A 23427-nucleotide genomic window follows, 5' to 3' on the forward strand; every position below is an offset into this window, starting at 1 on the left:
ACAGTGGGAACTTTTATCCTGTTTTGTCTTTAACAGAAATGAAACTCAATAAACTGTGCATTGGCTGACTGGGCTGTATACCCCGAGTCCAGTTTAATATGACCCTCACCTGGTACCTCAATGTACCAGACTGTAGCAGTGAATTAATTAAACAGCTTTGGCTCCTTAGTGCAGTCATGGCATCTGCCCAAGAGTTCTCTGATTTTGAGAATGAAACACACACACACAGGCACACACACGGTCAATGTTTGGACATTTCTAATCCTCCTGACAGCTACGATACACCTCCCTTCCACCCAGCATCCCAGGATTAACACCTTTTAAATCTATGTTTTCTCTTTGCTGCCTGTTACCTTCTGGGAAACACCCCACTCCCCCAATAGGGTCCTATTCCCTTCCACCTACATTGTAGGCTGCTTTCTCTCCTGTAGCTCTTACTCTGACCCTTCTAAGTCTGGATCATGGTGATTCCCTTCATCCTCCACTCCCTCCCAATCCCTTGCCCTGTCCTTCTGTCTTTCTGTCCAAACATTGGCAATGGCAACTCGGAGCCCTCAGGGACCCTCAGGTCTGGAAGTGCAGCTTTTTGGAGTCAAAATAAGACAATTATGAACACCGGATATTGATACTTTACACATACATTCTTTTTTTTTTAAAGGAAAATTTGTTTGTATTGTTTATTTACATTTTGTATTTTTATACACAGTGTTAGGGGTCAGCATTTTTTTTATCGGAGCTGGGGACCGAACCCAGGGCCTTGCGCTCGCTAGGCAAGCGCTCTACCGCTGAGCTAAATCCCCAACCCCACATACATTCTTGATATTGAATAAATCAACTATCTTTAAGAATATGGGAATTTGATCCTCAGTACTACGGAGGGTAAATATCATGAAGAAAATGGCAGACATTTTGCCTATGGACTCTGTTCATATGTTTCTCAACAAAACTTAGTCACATGCAAACTCTTGGTTTGAGAGGCACCTAGGAAATATAATTCATAGTTGTCAACTCTGTGCTCTATTGAAGATGTAGGAAATGGGAAGGGAAGCTAGAAAATAACAGTACAGACTCTCTCAAAATTCTCTGAGGCCTGTGGGTTTGTACTTCCAGGGACCCTGGAGGCCTGCTCAAACCAGAGACCCAGGAGGCCCACCCGAAACAGAGACAGTACTACCTGACTCCCAGGAGATCAGCTGTTGCCCAGCTCACAGAGCTCTATATTCCTCCAATGAGGCTGGATCCAGTCAGAGACACTCATGACAGTTAACATCAGAGATAACCAGTTGGGGAGAGGCAAACCATAAACAACAGAACCCAATGCAAAATCTGCTGCTCACTCAGAGGACCTATAGGGTGCTTAGCAATCATCTATAACAGGATATCTCGTGCCCTCCTCTGGCCACTTAGAGATGCATGCAGAGAGACCTCAGACAAAAGTCAGCCAAAGAACAATTAACCAATATAAATAAAAATGAATACATTTCTCTTTCAGAAAGGCATACAAATGTATGATCAAGGCAAACAGCACCGAAAATGGGGACAGTCTGGCCCACGTCCCTTGACCCTTACACTAAACTGATCATACAGTTACACAGGTCGAACAATTAACATTCAGATTATTCAGAATATGTATCCCATTTGTCCTCATTGATCTGGATCACCTCATGCAGGATGATTTTACAAGACCCATTCATTGTCCTGAAAATTACATGCTTTCCCTTGTCCTTTTGTAGTTATTGATCAGCAATCCTGTCTGGAAATGCACCATGCTTTCTTTATGCACTCATCTCGTAAGGGACCACTTGGATATTTCCAAATTCTGAATATTATAAGAGAGCTTCACTGAACATGGTGGAGAAAGGGTGTCTATACTAGGGTGAGTCAACATTAGGATATATGCCTTGGTGTTGTATCTTGAGGTTTACCCATTACCACCTTCCTGAAGAAACAGCATACTGGTTTCCAAAGTTGCTACAGAAATTTGCATTGCCACCAGGAGAATCTCAATGTTCCCCTTGCTCCATAAGCCAGTAGGAGTGAATTCTCTTATGTGTTACTAAACTAAGTTATGAAAGGTATGAAAAAATATCTCAGAATAATTTTGATTGGCATTTCTGTAGTGTCCAAGGATAATAAATATTTAATATGAGTTTCTAAGTCATTTAAGTTTCTTCAACTGTATTATGCTTATGTATATAGCCCATTTGAATTACGTTTTTTTAAATATAGTGTTTTAGTTTTTCAAATCTGTTTCAAATATAAGCCCATTAATGAATGTGCACAAGGAAATAATGTTTAACAATTTCTGTAAATGGCCATTTAAAAAAAAATCATTAATGACAAATTAGAAAATGCTCTCTCAATGAACTCACAGAATTGGCAGACAAGTTGTAAATAATAGAATTCATTACAAAAGTCCAGGACAGGGACTGGAGACATGGCTCATCTGTTTCAGAATTTGAATCCCAGAGGACCTAAGGGGCAATTAACAATTCTCTGTCACATCACATCCCAGTGAAATCCACTGCCCTCTGCTGGCCGCTGGCAGAATTGCATGAAAACGAATATGGGGAGGTGGGAGGGAGATGACAGGCATGTGGGGTAGCACCCACATAGAGGTAGGCATTCTGGGGAGAGAATAGGGATTGTATGGGATGAAACTGGAAAGGGACAGAATATTTGAAATATAGATAAAAATATCCCCTACAAATTGCAAAAAAAGAAATAATTCAAAACTGTAAGACCTCTGCCCAAAAGAAGCTATGATATATATCAAAATGAACTCAGCAAAACATCATTATCAATAAAAGAAACAAACCAACAACAAAAACAGTAAAAATGTTCATTCCTCTACAATTGGTGGAATTCATTAAATGTTCAGTCATAGTTGATGCTATATTTCAAGGAATCCACAGGCATCAAACTCTGTGTGCCCTGAACATTTTATATTCCCGTACTGAATGTTTGTATGTCCTCTAATGTATTAGAGAAATACTTCTGTGTTTCTCCTTTGTTTGTCATTATGAAGGAAGCTAAATTTGTGAGCACAAGGATAAAGCAAGGATATTTTTCATCATGAAGGGGGTTCCACAGAGTATGACACACTGTCTACATCAAGAGCACAGTTTCCTGTGCAGCTCTGGCTGGCTGTGAACTGATGATGAACCCTACGCTGCATGAGACTTGCAGAAAACCACTGTTGCCTTACACTTGGGCTGTTACAGGAGGAAGAACCACACACGACTCAGGACGGCCTTGTGAGTGAAGGGTTAAAGGTCACATTTTTATTTATAGACAAACATTAATTTATTCAAGAACATTTTAAATTGGGGAGTCAATGAGTTCAATGTATGTAGCCTTAGGAATATTGATTAATTAATATTAATTAAATACACTAAAGTTAACAAATGAATAACAAAACTTCAAACTTATACAAATAAAACCAAATGCATAAAACAACCAAACTTCAAACTAAAAACCAAATATAACAAGTAAATTAGTCAGCATTCAATTCCTGCTGATTTTTCAACATATAACTCCAGCCTGTTGCTGGCCTTGGAAACACAGCACAACGGCAGGTAAGATGGTAAAATCTCTTCAAGAGGAATGTAGACGCCTCATTTGGGGTGGTTGGTTGTTGATGGACAAGTCATCAAAGGGTTAAACGTGAGGCATGTTCCATGCCACATCTCAAGGTCTTTCAAATGCAGCCCAAGATTGGAATGGTTACAAGGACTGAGATGCGGGAGGAGTTGTCAATCTTTGCTCCCTCAGTGCTCCTGGTGGACAGGTCTGTCTCTGAGAGCTGTAGTCCTGGTCTGGGCCATGGGCAAGCGTCTGCTGGAGTGTTCAGACCTAGGGGTGGAAAAGACCTGGTGAGGACCTGCCATGTCACTTCTCCCATACACAGCGCACAATTCAGCAGGATAATCCAGGATGATCTTTCATCTGAGGTCATTTTCTCATGGCCAGGTAGAAGGGTAAGAGATCCCACAGGCCTGCATATTTTCCCAGCTTTTAAAACTGCTAAAAATTGAACAGTAACAGCAGATAATTCCAAACGTCTATACATATTATATTTTAAAATCATTTAGCAATGTCTCAACGTCAGATGAGGAGAGATGTGACCAACCTAGAAAACAATAGGAAGGCCTTGGAGGCCTGTCCATCACTGAAATGAAGACTATCATTATTCCTCCAGTGCAGGAATATGCCTGGGGTCCAGTTAAAACCTCAATATCTGCAAAGACCCAGAGAAACAACATCTCAAGAAGTACATGCACACTGAAGTGATATTATATTTGGCAAGAATATGCTGCATGGAAATCTTGCCAAGGGTAGGCATTGAACTCTAAAGGAAATACTCATGCAGAAAATAAACCACTCCTTTGTTTATGGGTATCGTAAAACTATTTGTGGGGAGACTTAAAGTCACTGGGCTCAGATAATACAAGAGAGCTCAGACTGGAGGGATCAGTACACATACATTTCATGGATGAAATTTCTTTTAAAATCGACAGAAATAATATTCTGAGCTGCTCCTAGCTGACAGATGCTGAGAACTATGGAGAAAGTCACACACCCAATAAGACAGTTTATAAGCACAGGGAATCTACTTGGGTCCTCTCATCCTGTGCGTTCAATCATCTCAGTGACACCGAAATGATGCTGCATCTTCTCAGACAAGGCCTTTTGCTCAGTGACCAGTTTGTTCTGATTCAGTGTGTCCTGCAGACTTTCCTCCATTCTCTCCTCATCCTGGTCAGTAGAAGATTATATTGTCCATGGAGACATGCAAGTATACAGACACAGACAGACAGACACCCAGACATACACACTTTTGAACTCACCCAAATATATTTGTTCACACAGACAAGCAGAGTATTTTGAAGAATGTGGTTAGTTTCCCAGTTAATGATAATAGAAGGGATCACCCGGTCTACTATTGTGCATAAGAAAAAAAAAACCTGGAATGGGGTAAGTACACAGTGAGCATAGGCTAAAGACAGCTCAGCCAATAAAGTGTATTCCCCTGAAAATCAGGAATTAGAAATGTGACATCTAGTCCTGGTAGCCAAGCCTGCTTAGCAAGGTCACAAGGCCGAGCACAGGAGGCTGATTCAGGCAACAGAGCACTGGGTGGGGGCAGGTGAGCCTCTTCAGTCCTCTGCTCACTGTTTCCCAGTGCATGCAAAGTGAGCTGCATTTTTCAATATGAGGTCCATTTAGGATACAGTACCTGACAGGGGAGTCAAACTACCAGCACAAACAGCTAGGAAATCTCCATAACCACAATCCAAGGTAAAACTTCTAATGGGATGCTATCAGATATAATTCGAGTGAGATAAGGCTGACTGATTCAAAGTCAAATGCTGGCAGGTATAATCAAACTCAGACACAGTCCATTGAAGGGCTGGACAACATTGTACCTTTTCACTTTCTGACTGGTGGACTTCTGGATAATTTTGCTTCATGGCTGCTCTGAGGTGAACCACTACCACACTAATGTGCCACAGTTTCTCTGCTGACACCTACTTCTTGTTCTGGAATCGCTGTGTCAAAGGTTGAACTTGCACAAAAGTTGTGCATGGCTTCTCACAGGGCTACCCATTTGACACCTCCAGCAATGTCTGAGGGTCATCACTTTCTAAACCCTCCTTATAGGTGATTTTCACTCAGTCAAATGATTTTGAATAACAATAGTTAAGAGCGCCACAACCCAACACAGGGTGAGTGCTGTGGACTATTCTGAGCCTAAGTTTCTGTCTGAGGCAAAATGTGATTACACCTCAGCATAACTCCTGGACATCTTCTGCTTGCAGATTCAACTCTAAGCAAATTAATCTTTAAATTAACAAATTCCAGACCAAACTCCAAGCCAAGGTATATTCAACCAAGTTTAGGCGATTCTGGACAGAACGTGGTGGCAGGTAACTATTAACATAACCAGGATGTTGAGAAGACACAACAAGCACATGACCTTCCAGTGTTACTGTACACCGAGAGCAAAGGAGGCAGAAGAGCCCTGAGTCAGCAGTTTCCACACTCAGGTACATGGACATCACACAGCAGCCTCTCCTCACATCCCTGTACCCCATTCCTGAGATTTCTCCAAGTAATGTCAATGTTGATGAATAGTTTTCCCACTGTAATAATTTCAATAGTAATCAAAACCCCATTAAGAACAGTTTAAACCTAATTGGAAACATTGTGTTTCCTCTTCTTCTCTCTTTTACATTTCTATATGTGTACATATAGACTAATACAATATATATAAATATGTGTCTGTGTTCAGAAACTTGTTGTGTTCACACACACACACACATATGCACAAACACACATATACACACACTTCTATATGTAAGCACCCATACCTCAAACACTTAAAACAAGCAACTCCCAATGTAACATATGTACCATAGCCATAACCATGTTCACACATCTGTGCCCAATGACACAAACACACACACACACATACACACACACACAGAGTCAGAGAGAAATGGAGAGGGGGAGGGAGGGAAGGAGGGAGGGAGGGGGAGAGAGAGAGAGAGAGAGAGGACAGAAATCATAAGTGAGAAGCAGAAAAGAATGAGGAGGCCATCCTTCTGGAAGCACAGTTGTTGAATACAGATTAGGCAAAGGAAATGTGTCAAGTGAGAGCGTAGACACTGCTATCCATCCGTTATAGAGTAAACCTGTGTAGGGAATGCACTTCTTGGGCACACGAGGTTGAGAGAGTTGGAGAAAAATTTCCCTCTAACCCTCACATATCTCACACAAACCCTCACCCTGAGAGAAGCCTTTCTTACATCCCTGTTCATCCAGTCAGCTCCAGGACATGAGACACAGGAAAGAACACTAAAACACTGACATAGAACAGGACTGACACACTGCTTCTCAAGCTCTGTCACTGTAAACCATGATTTGGACAGGCAGAAGGGACCATTTTCAATGTACAGGGAAAAGGAGAAAAAGTCCACAAGCCCCATCATAATTGAAAGTGAGAGCCATTCTTTTGGCAATTGAACTGAACTCTAATCAGTTCTGTGCACTACAAAGACGGCTACCACATGGCATCCCTCTAGCATAATGGCATGTAAGTGTGCAATGTGTGATCAACAGATCCCCCTTAAGGAAATGCATTTTCTAGTTGAGCAGGAGGACTTGGTTGTCAATCCTCCAGTTTCTTGCATGAAGCTAGGATCACAGAAAGTTTTGTAAATGGGCAAAGAAATGAACAACTGGATGAGTCCTAGGAGAGTGTCTGGATAAGTTAGAGAAAGGTTAAATTGGTTTGACTTGGTTTATGCTGAGATATCAGGAAAACCTGCCCTTGATGCTTCATTCATCCTACCTGAGGCTGCTTGTTACATGGATTTTCATACTGGCTTCCCCACAGAACCTTGTTGTTTCCTTAGTGGATTCTTCCAGTGCAATCTGATCCCTTAGAAGCCCTTTGTACTCATTCCATGCTCTCTGGGCATTGTTCTTCAGCTCAAAACACTCAGTTAGGAGGGGGCAGAAGCTGCGGCTGAGACACAAAGAAAAAATGGTGAATCCCAGCCAGTCTCCAACTTCCTCCCACTTCTCCAAGTCCATTCCTCCTTATAGGATCCTGATCCGAAGAGAGCCCCAGATTATAGTCCACGTCCACAGTAGCCATGGAGCATAACCTAGAGACAGGTCAAATGGAGAAAAGAGCAACATTCCAGAAGACTCAGGGCACTTCTCAAAAACCTGACACCATTGATTCAAGTTTTTCCCAGAAGAGGACTTAATCATTATGTGTGCTTATATGTCCTTTTTATTAGAATGTCCCTTGGAGGCCAATATTTCTGTGTCCTGTATGTCTTAGAGCCTTCCTTAGAGACAGGCTTCCTGGTCTGCTTCAAACACTATAAAGCCTGATCCTCACTTTATTTCAAAGATAAGAATGGGCTGACATATGCTTGCCTAGTGCTGGGGTCACAACCTTGTAAGTTACTCACCAGTACCAGTCATTTTCCAGTGTAAGGTTTTTACATTTGACCAAAGCGGTATTGATCTGCTCGCTCATTTTCTTCATGTCGGTCATCACTTCCTCGTGCTGCATCATGAGCATCTCGGACTCAAACTTGTTCCTGTGGCAGGGCGTGGTCCAAGGATCAAATAACATTATGAATGAAGGATACAAGAATTATATGAATTTAGACTGAATCCTGAACTACCCCAGCCTAGGACATGCCACACCCTTGCTCCTTGGTACTGGGTCCATTTGGTATTTATTAAGTTTATTATTATGGCCGCGGGGACAGCAGTGCCAGGAAACAAAAGCAGGGAGCTGATTTGATTGAGCTCCCTGACAGGGTTTGAAGGAATAGACTAGCTTGCCAAGAACATTCGAGGGTCCTGTGCCACCATCCAGGCTCCAACTTAAACCCATGAAGCCTATTCTCCTGTTCTTAGGTAACAATTCTCAATCATAGAATCTATTGCTACATGAAAACCCAAAGGAACATGGACAGTATTTACAGGGAAAAGAATTTATAACACACACCAGGAGATTCCCAGGTGTGTCCACCTGACCAGATGTGAAATGTTGTACTGTTCAAAGTGAGGCTCTCAGCCACATCATTATCATGCCATGGAAATTGACATAGGATAATTCTCAGGCCAAATCAGAACACAGGATACCCAGATCTTAAGTTATACACAAAAACGCACTCACACATGCATACACACACACAAACTCACACAAAACTCTCTCTCTCTCTCTCTCTCTCTCTCTCTCTCTCTCTCTCATACAATTAGAATGCCAAATAAATACAAGAATGTGGCATTATCTCAAAATACAATCAATAAAATCTGAGAAAAGCAATGATCCCCTGTTGACAGTGCAGTCAGACATGTGAGGCAGCAAGAGGGATTAGGTCCCTCCAGCTCTTCACAGGACCTATTGAACCCAAAGCACCTCCACGTCAATTACAACAATGATTGCTCATAACCAGAGCACTTAGAAATTCCCACAACCCAACAACTGTCCAGGCTACTTAAACCACACACTGAGAGCTCACACACTACTACCCTCATTCCCAGTATGTAATTGAGGCCACAGGCTATGATTTACGTTTGTAGGAATTAAAATAGCCTGTGCCACCATCTCATTCCCATCTGATCTTCACATTCTGATGCAATCAGGAAAGTGATTTTGACCATGAGCCCACCCTGGAGTTGTAGCCTACTGTGATGTGAGGAAATGTGGATTTAACAGAACTTGCACTGTGACTACCTGTCATTTAAATTCTTTCCTGGGTAATCCGCCAGGATTCTCCTGAGTTCATCTCTCTCCTTTTGCATCTTGTGGAGGGCAATTTTGAGGTTCTCCAAACGCTTCATTCTCTCCTCCTCAACAGGTGTCGTGGAGGGTTGGGATGATGCCTTCTGATCAGACTCTGTAGGTAGATAAACACCAGTAAACAGGCATATATGTGGACATAGTGTCAAGAAAAACTATGCTTAGTCTAAAACAGAAGTCTGAGGATGAACATTTCTACAGATAGAGTGAATCCCTGATGGAGCAAGAAAGCTATCTTTAAGCTGAACTCAGCTCAGTCCCTGTTCCCCACCATCATAGCCATATTGTGACATATGCCGTCATAGATATAGACCACACCTCCTACAGCCATTCTTCTGCACTGAAATTCTAAAGCTGGCCTAAAGAAGAAGAATTCGAGGACCTTCTAAGCTAATGTATGATGTGAGGCAGGTAAGTTCTTGAGTCCAAACTGTTTAACATCTTGAATCCCTAGTCACGTGTGTTCAAGTACAAAGTAACTGAGACCATGATATATGACCAGGAGAGTATCCCTCTTGGCATCAATTACCCACGTAGTCTACAGGACACAGCTGAGAATGAAGTGCTTCAACAGCCTATCCTGAGAGAGACACTTTGTTATTCTTACAGACACTCATCCTGGTATTCTTTGACACTGCCCATGACACTAAAGAGATCCAAGGAAAGCCCCTTGACATATAACAGTTCTTGGTTCTCTGTCAAACTAATGATCAGAAATTGTTGTGTCTGGGTCTGCCATTTAGGAAAACTGAGGCTCAAAATCATACATCCTACTCCTGGAAGGACCAGCTCAAGCCAACCTCCTCCAGGAAGCTCCCCTTGCCCTGCCCAGTACTCACGTGACCTCCTCAAGGACCTTTCCATTCGTCTTGTTCTCCAACGTGATAGAAGGCTGGCCTCCCTCTGCCTTGGTCTGGTCTCTGCATGGATATGATTGTCCCTCCGAAAGAGACTGAGGATCCTGGAGAACATGCCTCCTCGGGAACCCATTAGGAAATGAAGGGAAATCGCTCAGGCAGTTGGTGTCACCACAACACTGCTGACATCACAGAAGATTCTATTGTCTCCTGGATACAAGAGAATTTCCAGGGAAGACACTACCGGTGATGTTACTGGGAAATGCCATAGCTTACTAGCTAACTACCTCCACCCAGACTGACCAGGTTCTGCAGTGACTTTCCCAGAGACTCACTTTTGAGCGAGGGAACATCCATTCGCACACTCTCCTTCCAGAGCTTCAGAGTTCTCACTGCTTCATTACAACTCAGTTGCTGAGGAGAGGGAGAGTTGTATCAGGCCTTGAAACGGATAGAACATATTTGTTAATAGCCAAAGATCTAAAGACCTTGGATGATGAATATTCTTCTTCCTGAAATGTATAAACCCAGGGTCCAGGGTCCATGTGTGTGACATATAATCCAATTCCCACAGTTTACACTGTTCCCTAGAGGCCAATATTTCTTTTCCTACACCTTTAAATGTATGCAAGTTGGAGAATGTTGTTTCATGGAGTGTGCCTTGGGAGGAGGAATGGTTTCAATATATTCACCCATGTTTTTTCCTGAAATCTCTGTCTTACAATCCCATTTTGTGCAATGGAACCTCACTTTTCCTGGCAACATAGGTGCTCACATCTAGGGCAAACATCAAATTGTAAACTTTCTCTCCATTCTTAAAAGTTAAAATCCCCAAAAGTGAGGGACCTGAGACCCAAGCGAGAGCCATGGAGGGGCAGAATGCAGAGGTGCTGCTGGCCAAGGAAGAGCAGGAGGAAGCAGAGAAGCTGTAGCACATCATGGTGCACAGGAGCTAGAACTGGAGTTTGACCTGGGCAACCTGCTGGCTTCACTCAGAGGACCTACAGGGTGCTTAACCATCATTTATAACTTGGTATCTGGTGCCCTCATCTGGCCACCGAGGGAACTGCATTCAGAGGAACCACAGACAAAAGTCATCCAAAGAACAATTCACCAAAATAAATAAAAATGAATACATTTTTCTTTCAAAAAGACATACAAATGTATGGGCAAGTCAAACAAAACCCAAGGAAACACAAGAAATGAAATATTTCACAACAACCCAAGAGTGCAAGAAACAGCATAAAATCAATCTCTTAAACCTATAATAATTCTATATGTATTTCTTGAAATAGCAGTTGCAGTAAGCAACCAGGCTGCAATGCTCTTATAAGTTCCATAGCCTCATCAACCCTTCGTAACAATCTCCACCTATTTGATTTTTCCTTAATTACAAATATGTGTGAGTTAGAATCCTGCATCTCTCTGTGATCGAACTGTAAACTGTAGCCAATGTAACACTGGCAATCATTAACCACAATCTTTAAGTTTCCCTTATAACACCTGAGCACAGCCATAACTTTGGAAAGCAAAACTCACCCTCCACCAAACCATCTATCCTCCAAAATCCAGTCTCTCTGAAACACCAAGTCCATTCCTCATGCTATAAAGTATGACGGCCAAGCCTTGCATATGAACGAACGATGCTGCAGGCTCTAATACCCCAACAAAGAGACATTGCCCTAAATTCTTTTATAAGTCCGGTTTCCATGATAAGAGTTATATTCAAATAGTATCCCAATCTAGACCTGTTCCCCTGGGTTGGCTCATGGCACGTGTTGTCTAGAATGACTCCAGTTTTAAGCCAACTTTCTCTTACCAATGTTACAAATTTTTAACCATACCCAATAACTTAAAAGCCAGTAACCTATAGCCAAGACATGTAGAGCGTATTATATATTTAAAACCAAACAGAAAAAAATGAAGTGATTACACATATCTTTAGTATTTAGATCAAACACCATTCTTACTTTTTGTAGCTGTCATTTTTAAAAGAAGCACCTTATTACCTGTTGAATCCAGTAATCACAATCTAAGATTTTTCTAAGAGAAATAGACATCAGCTCCATTACCATAGAAGCTTTGAAGCTGCTGGCACCTTGAAGGCCAGCTAGTGTAGACATTTAGCCAGCCCCCTGGGGAGCTTCCCCAGTGGACAGACCTATGCTCCTAGCTACATTCCTCCATTGAGGCCGGATTCAGTCAGAGACACGCATGACAGTTAACACCAGAGATAACCAGTTATCTAGGATGCAGGGCTCCAAAGGTCAATTGAAACTGTTTTTATTTATTTGTTTCTTTCTTGAAAGGACTTAAAACTAAATCAAGGGGGGAATCAACCAGCATTTAAAGTTTTCACCATTTTTTCTCTTAAACATGAAACACAGAACATTCGAGCAATGAGAAGCAAAAACCCAGACATAAATTGACATCCGTGGACAGCTTGGTGCACCAAGGACAGACAATAGACATAGAGGGAAGGAGCTAGATGGTGTCCCACCAAAAGGTCCCAGATATCGTACTTAAAGGACCCAGAACCAGAGATAAGCACTTCTCCAATAGGAGCCAGCAAGAGCCAGGACGTCTGCCGCCCTCCTTCTGTCCCCAGGAGAGCTCCAAAAAAGCTTAAGCTCATTTTCCTTCTTTCACCAAAGCATCTGTGGAGAGTCCAGAAGGACTGTTTTTCTCTTAAACCCATTTTCTCTCTTGTCTAGGGTATAAACGGTCTCTAGTCAGGGTCAAAAGGCTAAAAGCATCTAAGAGAATTGACATCACTTCTTTAGGTTTTAGCATAACTCTAAAAGAACACATACACAAAAAACATCTTATCATCATTACCTTGTCGCTTTTTACAAGGTTTACTCACCACTAGCCCAAATCTTTATTTTTCATTGCACGTGATTTCAATTCTGGTGGTCCTTCTGGATCTTGATTACTGAGGCCTTTTGTGGCCCATTTTCCCCACTATATCCCTCCTTTTTCACCGGCCGGATTCCTGGCATGATCTCATTGAGTTGTCCTCTCCAATCCCAGTGGAACCTCCATTTGGGACTCCTGCATCATTACCACACTAGAACCGGTCGTGGGCCTGCGAGAAAGCCGTCCAGGCTTTACTGAGATTTCCTTATATACAAGAGGCAAAAGCAGTGGAAAAGTACTAGACACGTCTCCAAGTAGCAGTTGGAAGACCCCAACCAGGAACCAGGAAATAACATCCTGGAAAGTCCCCACCCCAAAACAGGGGCAAGAGCAGCTGCCAAGGTCATCAACAACCTCTGGCCACAGCAGGCTGAAAGGCTCAGCCAGGGGGAAGGGAAACACCCCAAGGTAGGGCCCAACACTTGTGTTTATAGCAAGATAAAAAGAGAGTTTTTTACAGAAAACATCAACTGCAAATCGTATTCAGTAAGTTAGGGTTAGTATTTGGTTTATTTTAGTAGTGGGACACTGTGTGTCATTATTTTCTCATATGTTCACTGAAGTGTCACACCTTACACGGTAAATGTTTTAATGCTGAAAGAAAGGTAGGTTCACAGAGTGCTACACCAATCACAGTACACTAGGCAGGCCATGTTCCCTTTTGTCTTTTATTGGATATTTTTTATGTGCATTTCAAATGTTATTCCCTTTCCTGGATCCCCAAACAGTAGTCCCCTATCGAATCCCCCTTCCATTCTTCTCTAAGGGTTTTCCCTACCCGTCTGCCCACCTTCCTCCCCCCAAATTCCCCTACACTGGAAGGTCCAGCCTTGGCAGGACCAAGGGCTTCTCCTTCCATCGGTGCCCAACAAGGCCATCCTCTGCTACATATGCAGCTGGAGCCCTGGGTCAGTCCATGTACAGTCTTTGGGTAGTGGTTTAATCACTGAAAGCTCTTGGTTGGCATTGTTGTTCTTATGGGGTTGCAAGCCCTTTCAGCTCTTTGAATCTTTTCTCTAATTCCCCAACGGGGATCCTGCTTTCAGCTCAGTGGTTTGCTGCTAGCGTTGGCCTCTGTATTTGACATGCTCTGGCTGTGCCTCTCAGGAGACAGCTACATCTGACTCCTGTCAGCATGTACTTCTTAGCTTTATCAATCTTATCTAGTTTTGGTGGTCATATATATGGGCTGTATACCAATGTGAGGCAGTCTCTGCTCCAAACTTTGCTTCCATACCCCCTCCTATGAATGCTTTTGTTCCCCCATTTAAGAAAGAGTGAAGCATGTGCACTTTGGTTGTTCTTCTTGAGATTCATTTTGTCTGTGGATTGTAGCTTGTATAATTTAAGCTTTTGGGCTAATATCCACTTATCAGTGAGTGAATACCATGTTTGTTTTCCTGGGATTGGGCTACCTCACTCAGGATGATATTTTCTAGTTCAATCCATTTGCCTATGAGTTTCATGATGTCATCGTATTTGATAGCTGAGTAGTAGTCCATTGTGTAGATGTACCACATTTCCCTTATCTATTCCTCTGTTGAAGGGGATCTGGGTTCTTTCCAGCTTCTGGCTATTATAAATAAGGCTGCTGTGAACATAGTGGAGCACGTGTCCTTCTTGCATGTTGGAGCATCTTTTGGGAATATGCCCAGGAGTGATATAGCTGGGTCCTCAGGCACTGCAATGTCCAATTTTCTGAGGAACCTCCAAACTGATTTTCAGAATGGTTGTACCAGTTTGGAATCCCACCAGCAATGGAGGGGTGGTCCTCTTTCTCCACATCCTCACCAGCATCTGTTGCCATCTGAGTTTTTGGTCTTAGCCATTCTGACTGGTGTGAGGTGGAACTCAGGGTTTTTTTGATTTGCATTTCCCTGAGACTAAAGATGTTGAGCATTTCTTTAGGTGCTTCTCAGGAATTCGATATTCCTCAGCTGGGAATTCTTTGTTTAGCTTTGTACCCCATTTTTAATAGGGTTCTTTGGCTCTCTGCAGTCTAACTTGTTGAGTTCTTTATAGATTTTGGATATGAGCCCTGTATCAAATAAATTGGTAAAGAATCTTTTCCTAATATGTTGGTTGCCATTTTGTCCTAATCACAATGTCCTTTGCCTTACAGAAACTCTGCAGTTTTATGAGATCCCGTTTGTTGATTCTTGATCGTAGAGCATAATCCATTGGTGTTTCATTCAGGAAATTATACCTATTGCCCATGTGATCGAAATTCTTCTTCTCGGTTTCTTCTAAATAGTAAGCAGAACTTACACTGTGACTTCTGCAGTTGATGGTTTCTGCACAAAACATTGTGTTTTTTCCTATATAGAAATGGCCTCAGTCTGAGATATGTAAAGTTACCTGAAAAGGGGAATAAGATGAGGAACGCTCTCCTGGTTACTGGCACAGAGAGGGCCACACAGGCTTGCTCAGTTCATTGTATTTTCTCTAGCATCTATGTTACATTAATTTGAGCAATAACAAATTATACTGCACTCTCTGAAATGTAGTAGTGATGATATGGTAAAATAATGATGTAGGGTGTAACCCTAACATTGCTCATCAAACCCTGTTGTTCTCTGGGAGGAAGTTTGTGGAGTCTGCCAAGGAGCCAAGGTGGGTGCCTGGGAGGAGAGATAAACCTCTATGAGTGTCCTGGTGGGGAGTGGGAGCTCCAGTTGATGTCTCCCTAAACTCCCCTGGGTTGGTCGCCCTCTGCTGGTTCACACGCCTCACCCCCTCACTGGTAAAGCTGCTCTGGCCCTCCCCTCCCCCTCCATCTCTCATGCTGCGTGGGCTGAGCTCCCAGTGTTGGCCTCCTTTTCATCCTGCTGATGCTGGCTGCAGTCCTGTGTCCTGTTCTCCATTGGTACACTCTCTCCTGCCTGCTGCAGGAGACGAAACATTTTGTTAAAGGCTCAGAAAATTTCTCTTCTTTTTAGTATTGTTTTCATTACTCTGTGTGTGTGTGTGTGTGTGTGTGTGTGTGTGTGTGCGCTCGCACACACAGGTACACTCGTGTGCAGGAGAGAGGACAACCTTGAGTGTCACGTTAGGGATGCCATCTACATGGTCTCCTGCTGGCTTAGAATTTACTTGCCACATAGTCTAGACTGCTGGCCAGAAAGTCCTCGGGAACTCACTGCCTCTCTTAGTTTTGTCTTTTTGTTTTTGATTTTGTTTTTTGTTGTTTTCAACATGAGTTCTGCGAATCCACCTCCGGTCCTAGTGCTAGCAAAGCACGTTCTTTACTGGTTGACCCCTTTCCTCAGTCCTATACACTATTTATTTATTTATTTATTTATTTATTTACTTATTTATTTATCTATTTTTGAGACGGGGTCTCAATGTGTAGCCCTAGCTTTCTTGGAACCTGCAGTGTAGACTGGGCTATCCTCAGACCCACAGAGATCCACCTGCTTTTGTCTCCTGAGTGCCGGGATTAAAGTTGCGTACCACCCGGCATGTCCACTTACAAGCCTTTTTTCTTTTTTTTATCATATCCAGATTATTTTCAAATTATGTCTGCGCATATAAGTTCTAGCCTTTTATCCTTTGCTTAACTCTGTTTTCATAACTCACAGAGCCAGCAGTGAGCCTGCAATGCAGCAGATGTGTGAGCCTCCTTTCTCTGAGGTGACTTGTGGACCAGCCTGATGCTGCAGGGTTCATTAGCTTGGAAAGGGATTGCATGACTACGGTGAGTGGTTACACACACTTTGCAGTAACATTTCTTTCATGATCCTATGGATGAAAATGTTTGGAGACATATAGAAGTTCTATGATTGGAACCAAATCATCTGTCTGTAAAGCCTCAAAAATGTTTTGTACACTCTCCCTCCAGATTAGAGACTTAGAGGCCTCCTATGGGCAGGGCTACTTTGTTGGGAGGGTTAAAAGGACGACAGTTTATGTTATGGAACTGGTTACATAGTTTAACTGAACTTGACTTAACTTTGTACATGGTATCTGTGTATAATTTCACATTTTTTCTGGATTTCCCAGTTCTGGTGAGTCATGATTTTTTAGTTTCCTCATTTTCTGTTGGTATTTTTCCCCTTTCATTACAGATTGTGTTACTTTGGATACAATCGCTGGGACTTTGAATTAGTTTGTCTAAAGGTTTCTCTATCTTACTGAGGTTTTCAAAGAACCGGTTCTTGGTTTTCTTGATTCTTTGTATCTTTCTCTGTGTTTCTATTTCTTTTTCTTAATCTTTAGTACTGCATAACATTTTCTTTTAAAATACAGTCTCTTCTGAGGCAGACAGACCATAACTACAGAGCATCATCAGACAGGAGATAAACAGGATGTACAAGATACAGCAAAATGAGGTAGAAATGTGTCACAACTGAGAGAGGATCCCAAACCAATGTTAGCAGAGGGGATGGAGGGCCAGTGTGCCCTCCCCTGTGCTCTATCCCTGGATTCCTTGCTATGACCCCAACATTGCTAGGGCTCAACCTGCCCTGTCATTCTGCCCTGCCATCCTGCCCCATGCTCGTGGGGTAGGTGCTGCCGCTGGGGACTATCTTCTTGTGAAAAGCTTCCAAACCTGGAAACAGAAAGAGCCCAGCAAAGCAAGTGTGGGGACCTTAGGTACTGGTCCATTATCTCTTACCTAGCCCCTTGTGATGCTGCTGCCTGAAAGGACAGCTGGGTTCCCAACCTCACTTCCCTGCCCTGGTATCCCCACCCCCACCCCGAGATCTTAGAGATTCCCCTATTCTGTGCCCCATGGAGGGTCATCTGCAGCATCACTCGAGGCTACTTTGAGGTATCCAGTCCTGCACTTGGTTGGCTGGCTCCAGAGAGCGGCTTGCAGAGAACAAACATGAAGGGGACACAGCAACTCCCCTGTTCACCCTCCTCTGCTCACATCTGCCCTCAGCACTCTGCCCCTGCCATGTCTCTCATGGCAGCCTCAGCATCCAGAAAATGAAGGGACCTAGGAGCTGTAGGGGCAAAGCAGGGAGGTTAAGGTGGGACAAAGATGGGGGGAGGGGTCCTTTCTTGCACCAAAGATTGTGAAATGGCCTGAGGGGCCAAGGAGGTGAAGCCTTGTCAAGAGAAGGAGCAGGAGGGATGTGGTTTGTAGAGAAGGGCTCTGGACCAGAATCATAGGAAAACACCCAGTCCCCTCCAGGCCCTCCAGGTCTAGCCAGACCCAGCACTCCACAGGGACAAGTAGACACCCCCACACAGAGACACAGAAACCTTTCCAGGGCACTGCTCTGCCTTGTCACAGGTGGCCTGGGTCCTAGTAATCAATAGTTTGCCCAGCCAGACTTGTGGCCAGATCACATTCATGCCTGAGGAAATCCTCTTAGCTTTTTATTGAGCATCTCTGACAGAACCTACTTTCAGTCACATAGCCTGAGAACCTTCTGCCTGGGTCACCTCTAAGGCAGGAAATGGACAAGAGTACCCCAACTCTCTGGAAGGTTTGCAGACCACTGGAAGCTGAGGACTGGGGCCCAAGGTGGAGAATGGCAAGAAAGCAGCAAGCCCCATCCTCTGGGGCCTCTGACCCATCCTCACCTCTTGCTCACAAGCTAGTCCTGGGGAGGAAGCTCTTAGATACATTGTTTCTATCCCTGGAACAGCAGTATCGGGCTCATGTCTGGTCTTCCTCATTAGCCCAAACCTCTCTGGTCTGGGAGAATCTACTCCACAGGGATAAGGCTTGGGGTAATAGGAGAGCAGCCAAACTCAAACACTCTTTCTGAGGTCAGTTTCTTCCTGAATTGTCAAAATAAAACAAAACACATCAAATACAAAATACATATTACAAAAATAAGAGACCTAAATTATTAAGCAACCTGCATTTCTGGGACTTCCCCTCAAAAAAAAAATGAACAAACCAAAGAGCAAAACAAAAGCCTTCTTTGGGTAGTTTTTATCCTTGTCCCACCCCTAAGACCCCAAGATTTCAGGTGGGTAGGGTACAGAGGAGGCCTGGGGCTACCTGGTCCACCTTTCTCAGCCTCCAGGCCAAAAGAACTTCTGCCAAGAGTCTCTGCAGTGTTAGTCAGAACAATGAGGGAGGGTGGGTTAAAGCACAGCGTCAGGGAGACACAGGGTGAGTCAGAGACAGAAGCAGAGGGTGATAGATGGGCGTGGGAAGGAGGAGCTGAAAAGGAAGGGGTAAGTGACAAAACCCTGAGGAGGAAACTAGGCCAGTACTGAGAAAGTAGAATGGGAAAGGAGGGTATGGTCCAGAGGACAAGAGACAGAGGTTAAGGAGAGAGAGCAGGAGTTCCTTACGCCCGGATGCCAACTCACGTCAGGTGTGTCTGGTCTGCTGAGCAGAGATGGCGAACCTCCCGTCCACAATAAATAGGAAAAACTTGAGTCCACCGGCGCTTACGGCATCAATCTGCAGGCATTTTCCTTCCATTAAAAACAAATCCACCAGGAGAGCCTTTCTTCTCCCACCCCACATTCATCACTCCTTTGGCCAAAGCCATCTCCACCTCAGTCCCCCCACGCCCCAGGCATAGTTGACTTCCTCTGCCACCCTCAGTGTCAGGACCCATACAGTTTGTCCCACTCAAATAATGAATACAGCTCCTTGGGAGGAGCCCGAGGGCCCACCATGGCTAGAGCAGCCTCCATGTCTTTGTAGGAGAGGGACCTGTGCACTCTGGAGAGGCTGGCCTGGGCTGCTGCCTGCTGACACAACTGCCCCAGCTCACCCCAAAGAAGCCCTGGGAGCCCTGCACTAAGAGGCCAGCTCCAGATCCCTCAGAGCACAGCAAAGGCTGCCTGCAGGAGGTGCCCGCCCATGACAGGGCAGGAGGCCGCCAGGCCTTTCCCCATAGGAGCAGCAGAGTGGCACCAAGTTGGGTGGCAAAGCAGTGCCCCAGCAGTGCCTTGCATCAGCCGCGGGACCTGAAGAACAGCACCGTCCGCGGAGGGCGCCCTGACCCGCCATGTCTAACCAATGCACCAGGCGCCCACAGTCCACCATCCTGCCACTCACCAGCTCCAGCGCCCCGGGTCCACTCCTTTGGCGGGCTCCCCTGATGGCTCCTGGGAGCCTCTGTGCCTGGCAGGAACACGCTCTGCAAACTTGTCAAAGGGCTCCAGCTGCGGGTTGTAGGTGGGGGAGCAGGGGACCTTGAGGGCACCCCTGCTGCCATCCTCTGTCACCCCGGGTGGCTTTGCTTTCTCCCAACACTGGACATCTTCTGAGGTGGGCTAGTACCCGTACTTGTGGTAGCGGGTCTCCGCGCCCTCGTCCACCCCCTTGTGCTTCAGCAACACTCCATGGGCTGGAAGCCGTAGGGCGTGGACTGGGGTGGCATGGGCACAGGCAGGGGCGTGGGCCTTGCCTAGAGGGTAAGTAGGGCGTGAGCCGCGAGGCGGGTGGTGCGAGTGCGCGTCTTAGCTGGGCTAAGCAGCATAGCCAGCCACCAGGTAGTTAGTTGTAGAGTGGCGCTGAGGGCCCATAGCTGGTTGGCGCCACTGGAGGTAGGAGTGCAGCCCGGAGCCCTGTGCTTGTCTGAGCACCTTTTCAGGATGCCAGGTTCCCGCTTCCGTGGCCTGCGGGTATGATTATGATAACCTGCCCAAGACATCCGTTGTCATAGCATTTTATAATGAAGCCTTGTCCACACTCCTTCGGACAGTTTACAGTGTTCTCGAGACTTCCCCTGACATCCTGCTGGAGGAGGTCATTCTGGTAGATGACTACAGCGACAGAGATCACCTGAAGGAGCCCTTGGCCAAGAGCTGTCACGGCTGCCCAAGGTGCGCCTGATCCGTGCTAGCAAGAGAGGGCCTAGTGCAAGCCAGCTACTGGGAGCCTCTGCGGCCAGGGGCGAAGTGCTGAGGTTTCTGGACTGTCACTGTGACTGTCATGAGGGGTGGCTGGAGTCCCTGCTGCAGAGGACCCACGAGAAGGAGTCGGCCGTGGTGTGCCCGGTTATCGATGTCATTGACTGGAACACCTCTGAGTACCTGGGCAACTCCGGAGAGCCCCAGATTGGTGGCTTTGACAGGCGCCAAGTATTCATGTGGCACGTGGTCCCTTGGTGGGAGCGGAAGTTGATGCGGACTCCTATTGACATTATCAGGTCTCCAACTATGGCTGGGGGACTGTTTGTTATGAGTAAGAGATATTTTGAATACCTGGGGTCTTATGATACCGGAATGGAAGTCTGGGAACGAGAAAACCTTGAATTCTCCTTTAGGATCTGGCAATGTGGTGACTCTCTGGAAACACACCCTTACTCCCACGTGGGCCACGTCTTCCCTAAGCAAGCTCCCTATTCACGCAGCAAGGCTCTAGCCAACAGTGTCCAAGCTGCAGAAGTGTGGACGGATGAACTTAAAGAACTCTACCACCACCGAAATCCCCAGCCCGCCTGGAACCCTCTGGGGAGCTGACAGAGAGAAAGAAGCTTCAGCCCAAGCTCCAGTGTAAAGACTTCAAGCGGTTCCTGGCTACAGTGTACCCAGAACTGCATGTGCCAGAGTACAGGCCTGGTTTCTTCGGGAGCTTGAGAACAGAGGACTACGGGGGCACTGCCTGGACTATAATCCTCCCAGTGAAAACAGTGTGGAAGGCCACCAGGTCCTTTTGTACCTCTGCCCCGGGATGGGTCAGAACCAGTTTTTCGAGTGTACATCCCGGCAAGAAATAGCAGTGGAGGAAGGGAAGGATCCTTATCACGGGTCTCTGGAAAGATACCGTTCCAGAGAATCAAGAGTTCATCCTACAGGAGGACCGCACCTTAGTCTACAAGCAGAGCAGGAAATGTGTGGAGGCCACAGAGGAGGAGTTCAACTCTGCCTTTGCTCCGAACTTGCGAGACTGTAGCAACTCAGACAGCCAGAGGTGGTTCTTCAAGGAGCGCATGTCATAGTGCACGGCCTTGTCAGGGAAGGAGCCCACCGCGGCCGGGGGCTGTGTGCCCAGTGAGAGGGACAAAGTACGTGGTTGTCATCTGTGAATGTGTTGGACTCCACAACAATGTGAATTATATTTGTACAGATTTGGAAAACTTTAAAAATGTCTTCCAGTATCCCGTTTTCTAAGGGCCGTCCTAAGATGCTGCCTTTGGTATTTGGGAAGCTTAATGCACGATGTGCATTTTACCCATGGTGCCTTTTATTCTCTTTAGCAGAAAGGGGAAATATTTTACTTTGTTACTTACGAAGCTTCCCCGGTGTTCAGTATACTTGACACAAACTGGTAATACCTCAAATGTCGACTGGTAATACCTCAATGTCATCAAGTTAGAGTTCTCTCAGGGGGATGAGATGGACACTAGAAATACTGTCTTAATTTCGTTTGGTGTGAGTGGGTGGGACAGTCTAGATTTATACAAGAAAGAATGCTTTTTGCTTATGTGCTGATGCCACAGTCAAACCTCCATCATAACGCTCAGACTGACCCAAACAGGCTCACCATCTCTGAAAGCTCAAAGAAAGAATATGGTTTGCCAAGGTCCTACAAACTTGCAAGTGTACATTTCCAGCAATGTCTAGTGGGAGGATGTCTAGTGACTTAGGAGGACTTAACGACTGTGACTGAAAAAAGCATTCAGATCATTTCTAGTTTTTAATCAAAGGACAGTTCCAGGGAGAAACGTAATGTTCTACATGAAACTCAACTTTAAAGTTTTTCCCTAAATACTATTTGATTGTTTAATAATATTATCTATAATAGTATTTGGTTATAGATATAATATTAAAATAGTATCTGATTATTGAGAGTTTGTCATGAGGCAGCTACTCTGGCCATGCTGGACAATCCTGATGTCTCAGTAGCTCTAGATCAGCTACAGTGACCTGAGGGTGTGGGTCCCTGGCTAGAGTGCCTGCCTACCACGTATGGAGCCCTGGGTTAAGTTCCCAGAACCCCATTTACAGAAATCAGCTTGTCAGCACACCCCTAATCCCTGCACTTGGGAAGTGGAGGCAGGAGAATCAGAAGTTTAGGGTTATCACTGGCCACACAGAGGGTTTGAGGTGAGGCTGCGCTACATGAGACCCTGTCTCAGGACAACATCAGTCAGAAGGTAGACTGTGGACCTTATTTTTTGTCCCGGTCAATTGCGAAAACACAAGTGTGATTGATAAAAAGCGTCACTGCATTTCTCCAAAAAAAATTATCTTGGCATAACTCAAACCGAGCAAGTGAAAAACCAAATGGCAAGAAATAGAAGTCTCTTAGGAATGAAGTGAAAGAGGACCTCAGAGGATGGGAGGTTTCCTGTGTTCATGGATCATCGTGAAGGAGCATGGTTTAAAAAAAGGTCATCTAAACAAAAGCAGTCTCCAGATTAAAAAATCTCCATCAAAATG

At 44.8% G+C, this 23427-nt stretch overlaps 1 protein-coding gene and 1 pseudogene across 7 annotated transcripts; one reads left to right on the forward strand and one right to left on the reverse strand.

Moving 5' to 3' along the window:
- Window positions 1-654: 654 nt before the first annotated feature.
- LOC120093162 (disks large homolog 5-like) lies at window positions 655-13384 on the reverse strand. 7 transcript variants are annotated; one of them, XM_087584827.1, is made up of 7 exons: window positions 13061-13384; window positions 10530-10635; window positions 10177-10373; window positions 9272-9434; window positions 7992-8123; window positions 7358-7534; window positions 655-3855 (listed from the first exon to the last, which is right to left on the reverse strand). In XM_087584827.1, exons 3-7 carry the CDS (start codon window positions 10325-10327, stop codon window positions 3771-3773), a joined length of 708 nt encoding a protein of 235 aa, XP_087440953.1. In that variant the 5' UTR covers window positions 10328-10373; window positions 10530-10635; window positions 13061-13384; the 3' UTR covers window positions 655-3770.
- A 6661-nt stretch (window positions 13385-20045) lies between these two features.
- LOC148000884 (polypeptide N-acetylgalactosaminyltransferase 12 pseudogene) lies at window positions 20046-21983 on the forward strand (annotated as a pseudogene).
- Window positions 21984-23427: the final 1444 nt, after the last annotated feature.

The sequence above is a fragment of the Rattus norvegicus genome, chromosome 15, assembly GCF_021556685.1.
Source record: "Rattus norvegicus strain SHRSP/BbbUtx chromosome 15, alternate assembly SHRSP_T2T, whole genome shotgun sequence".
Classification (NCBI taxonomy): Eukaryota; Metazoa; Chordata; class Mammalia; order Rodentia; family Muridae; genus Rattus; species Rattus norvegicus.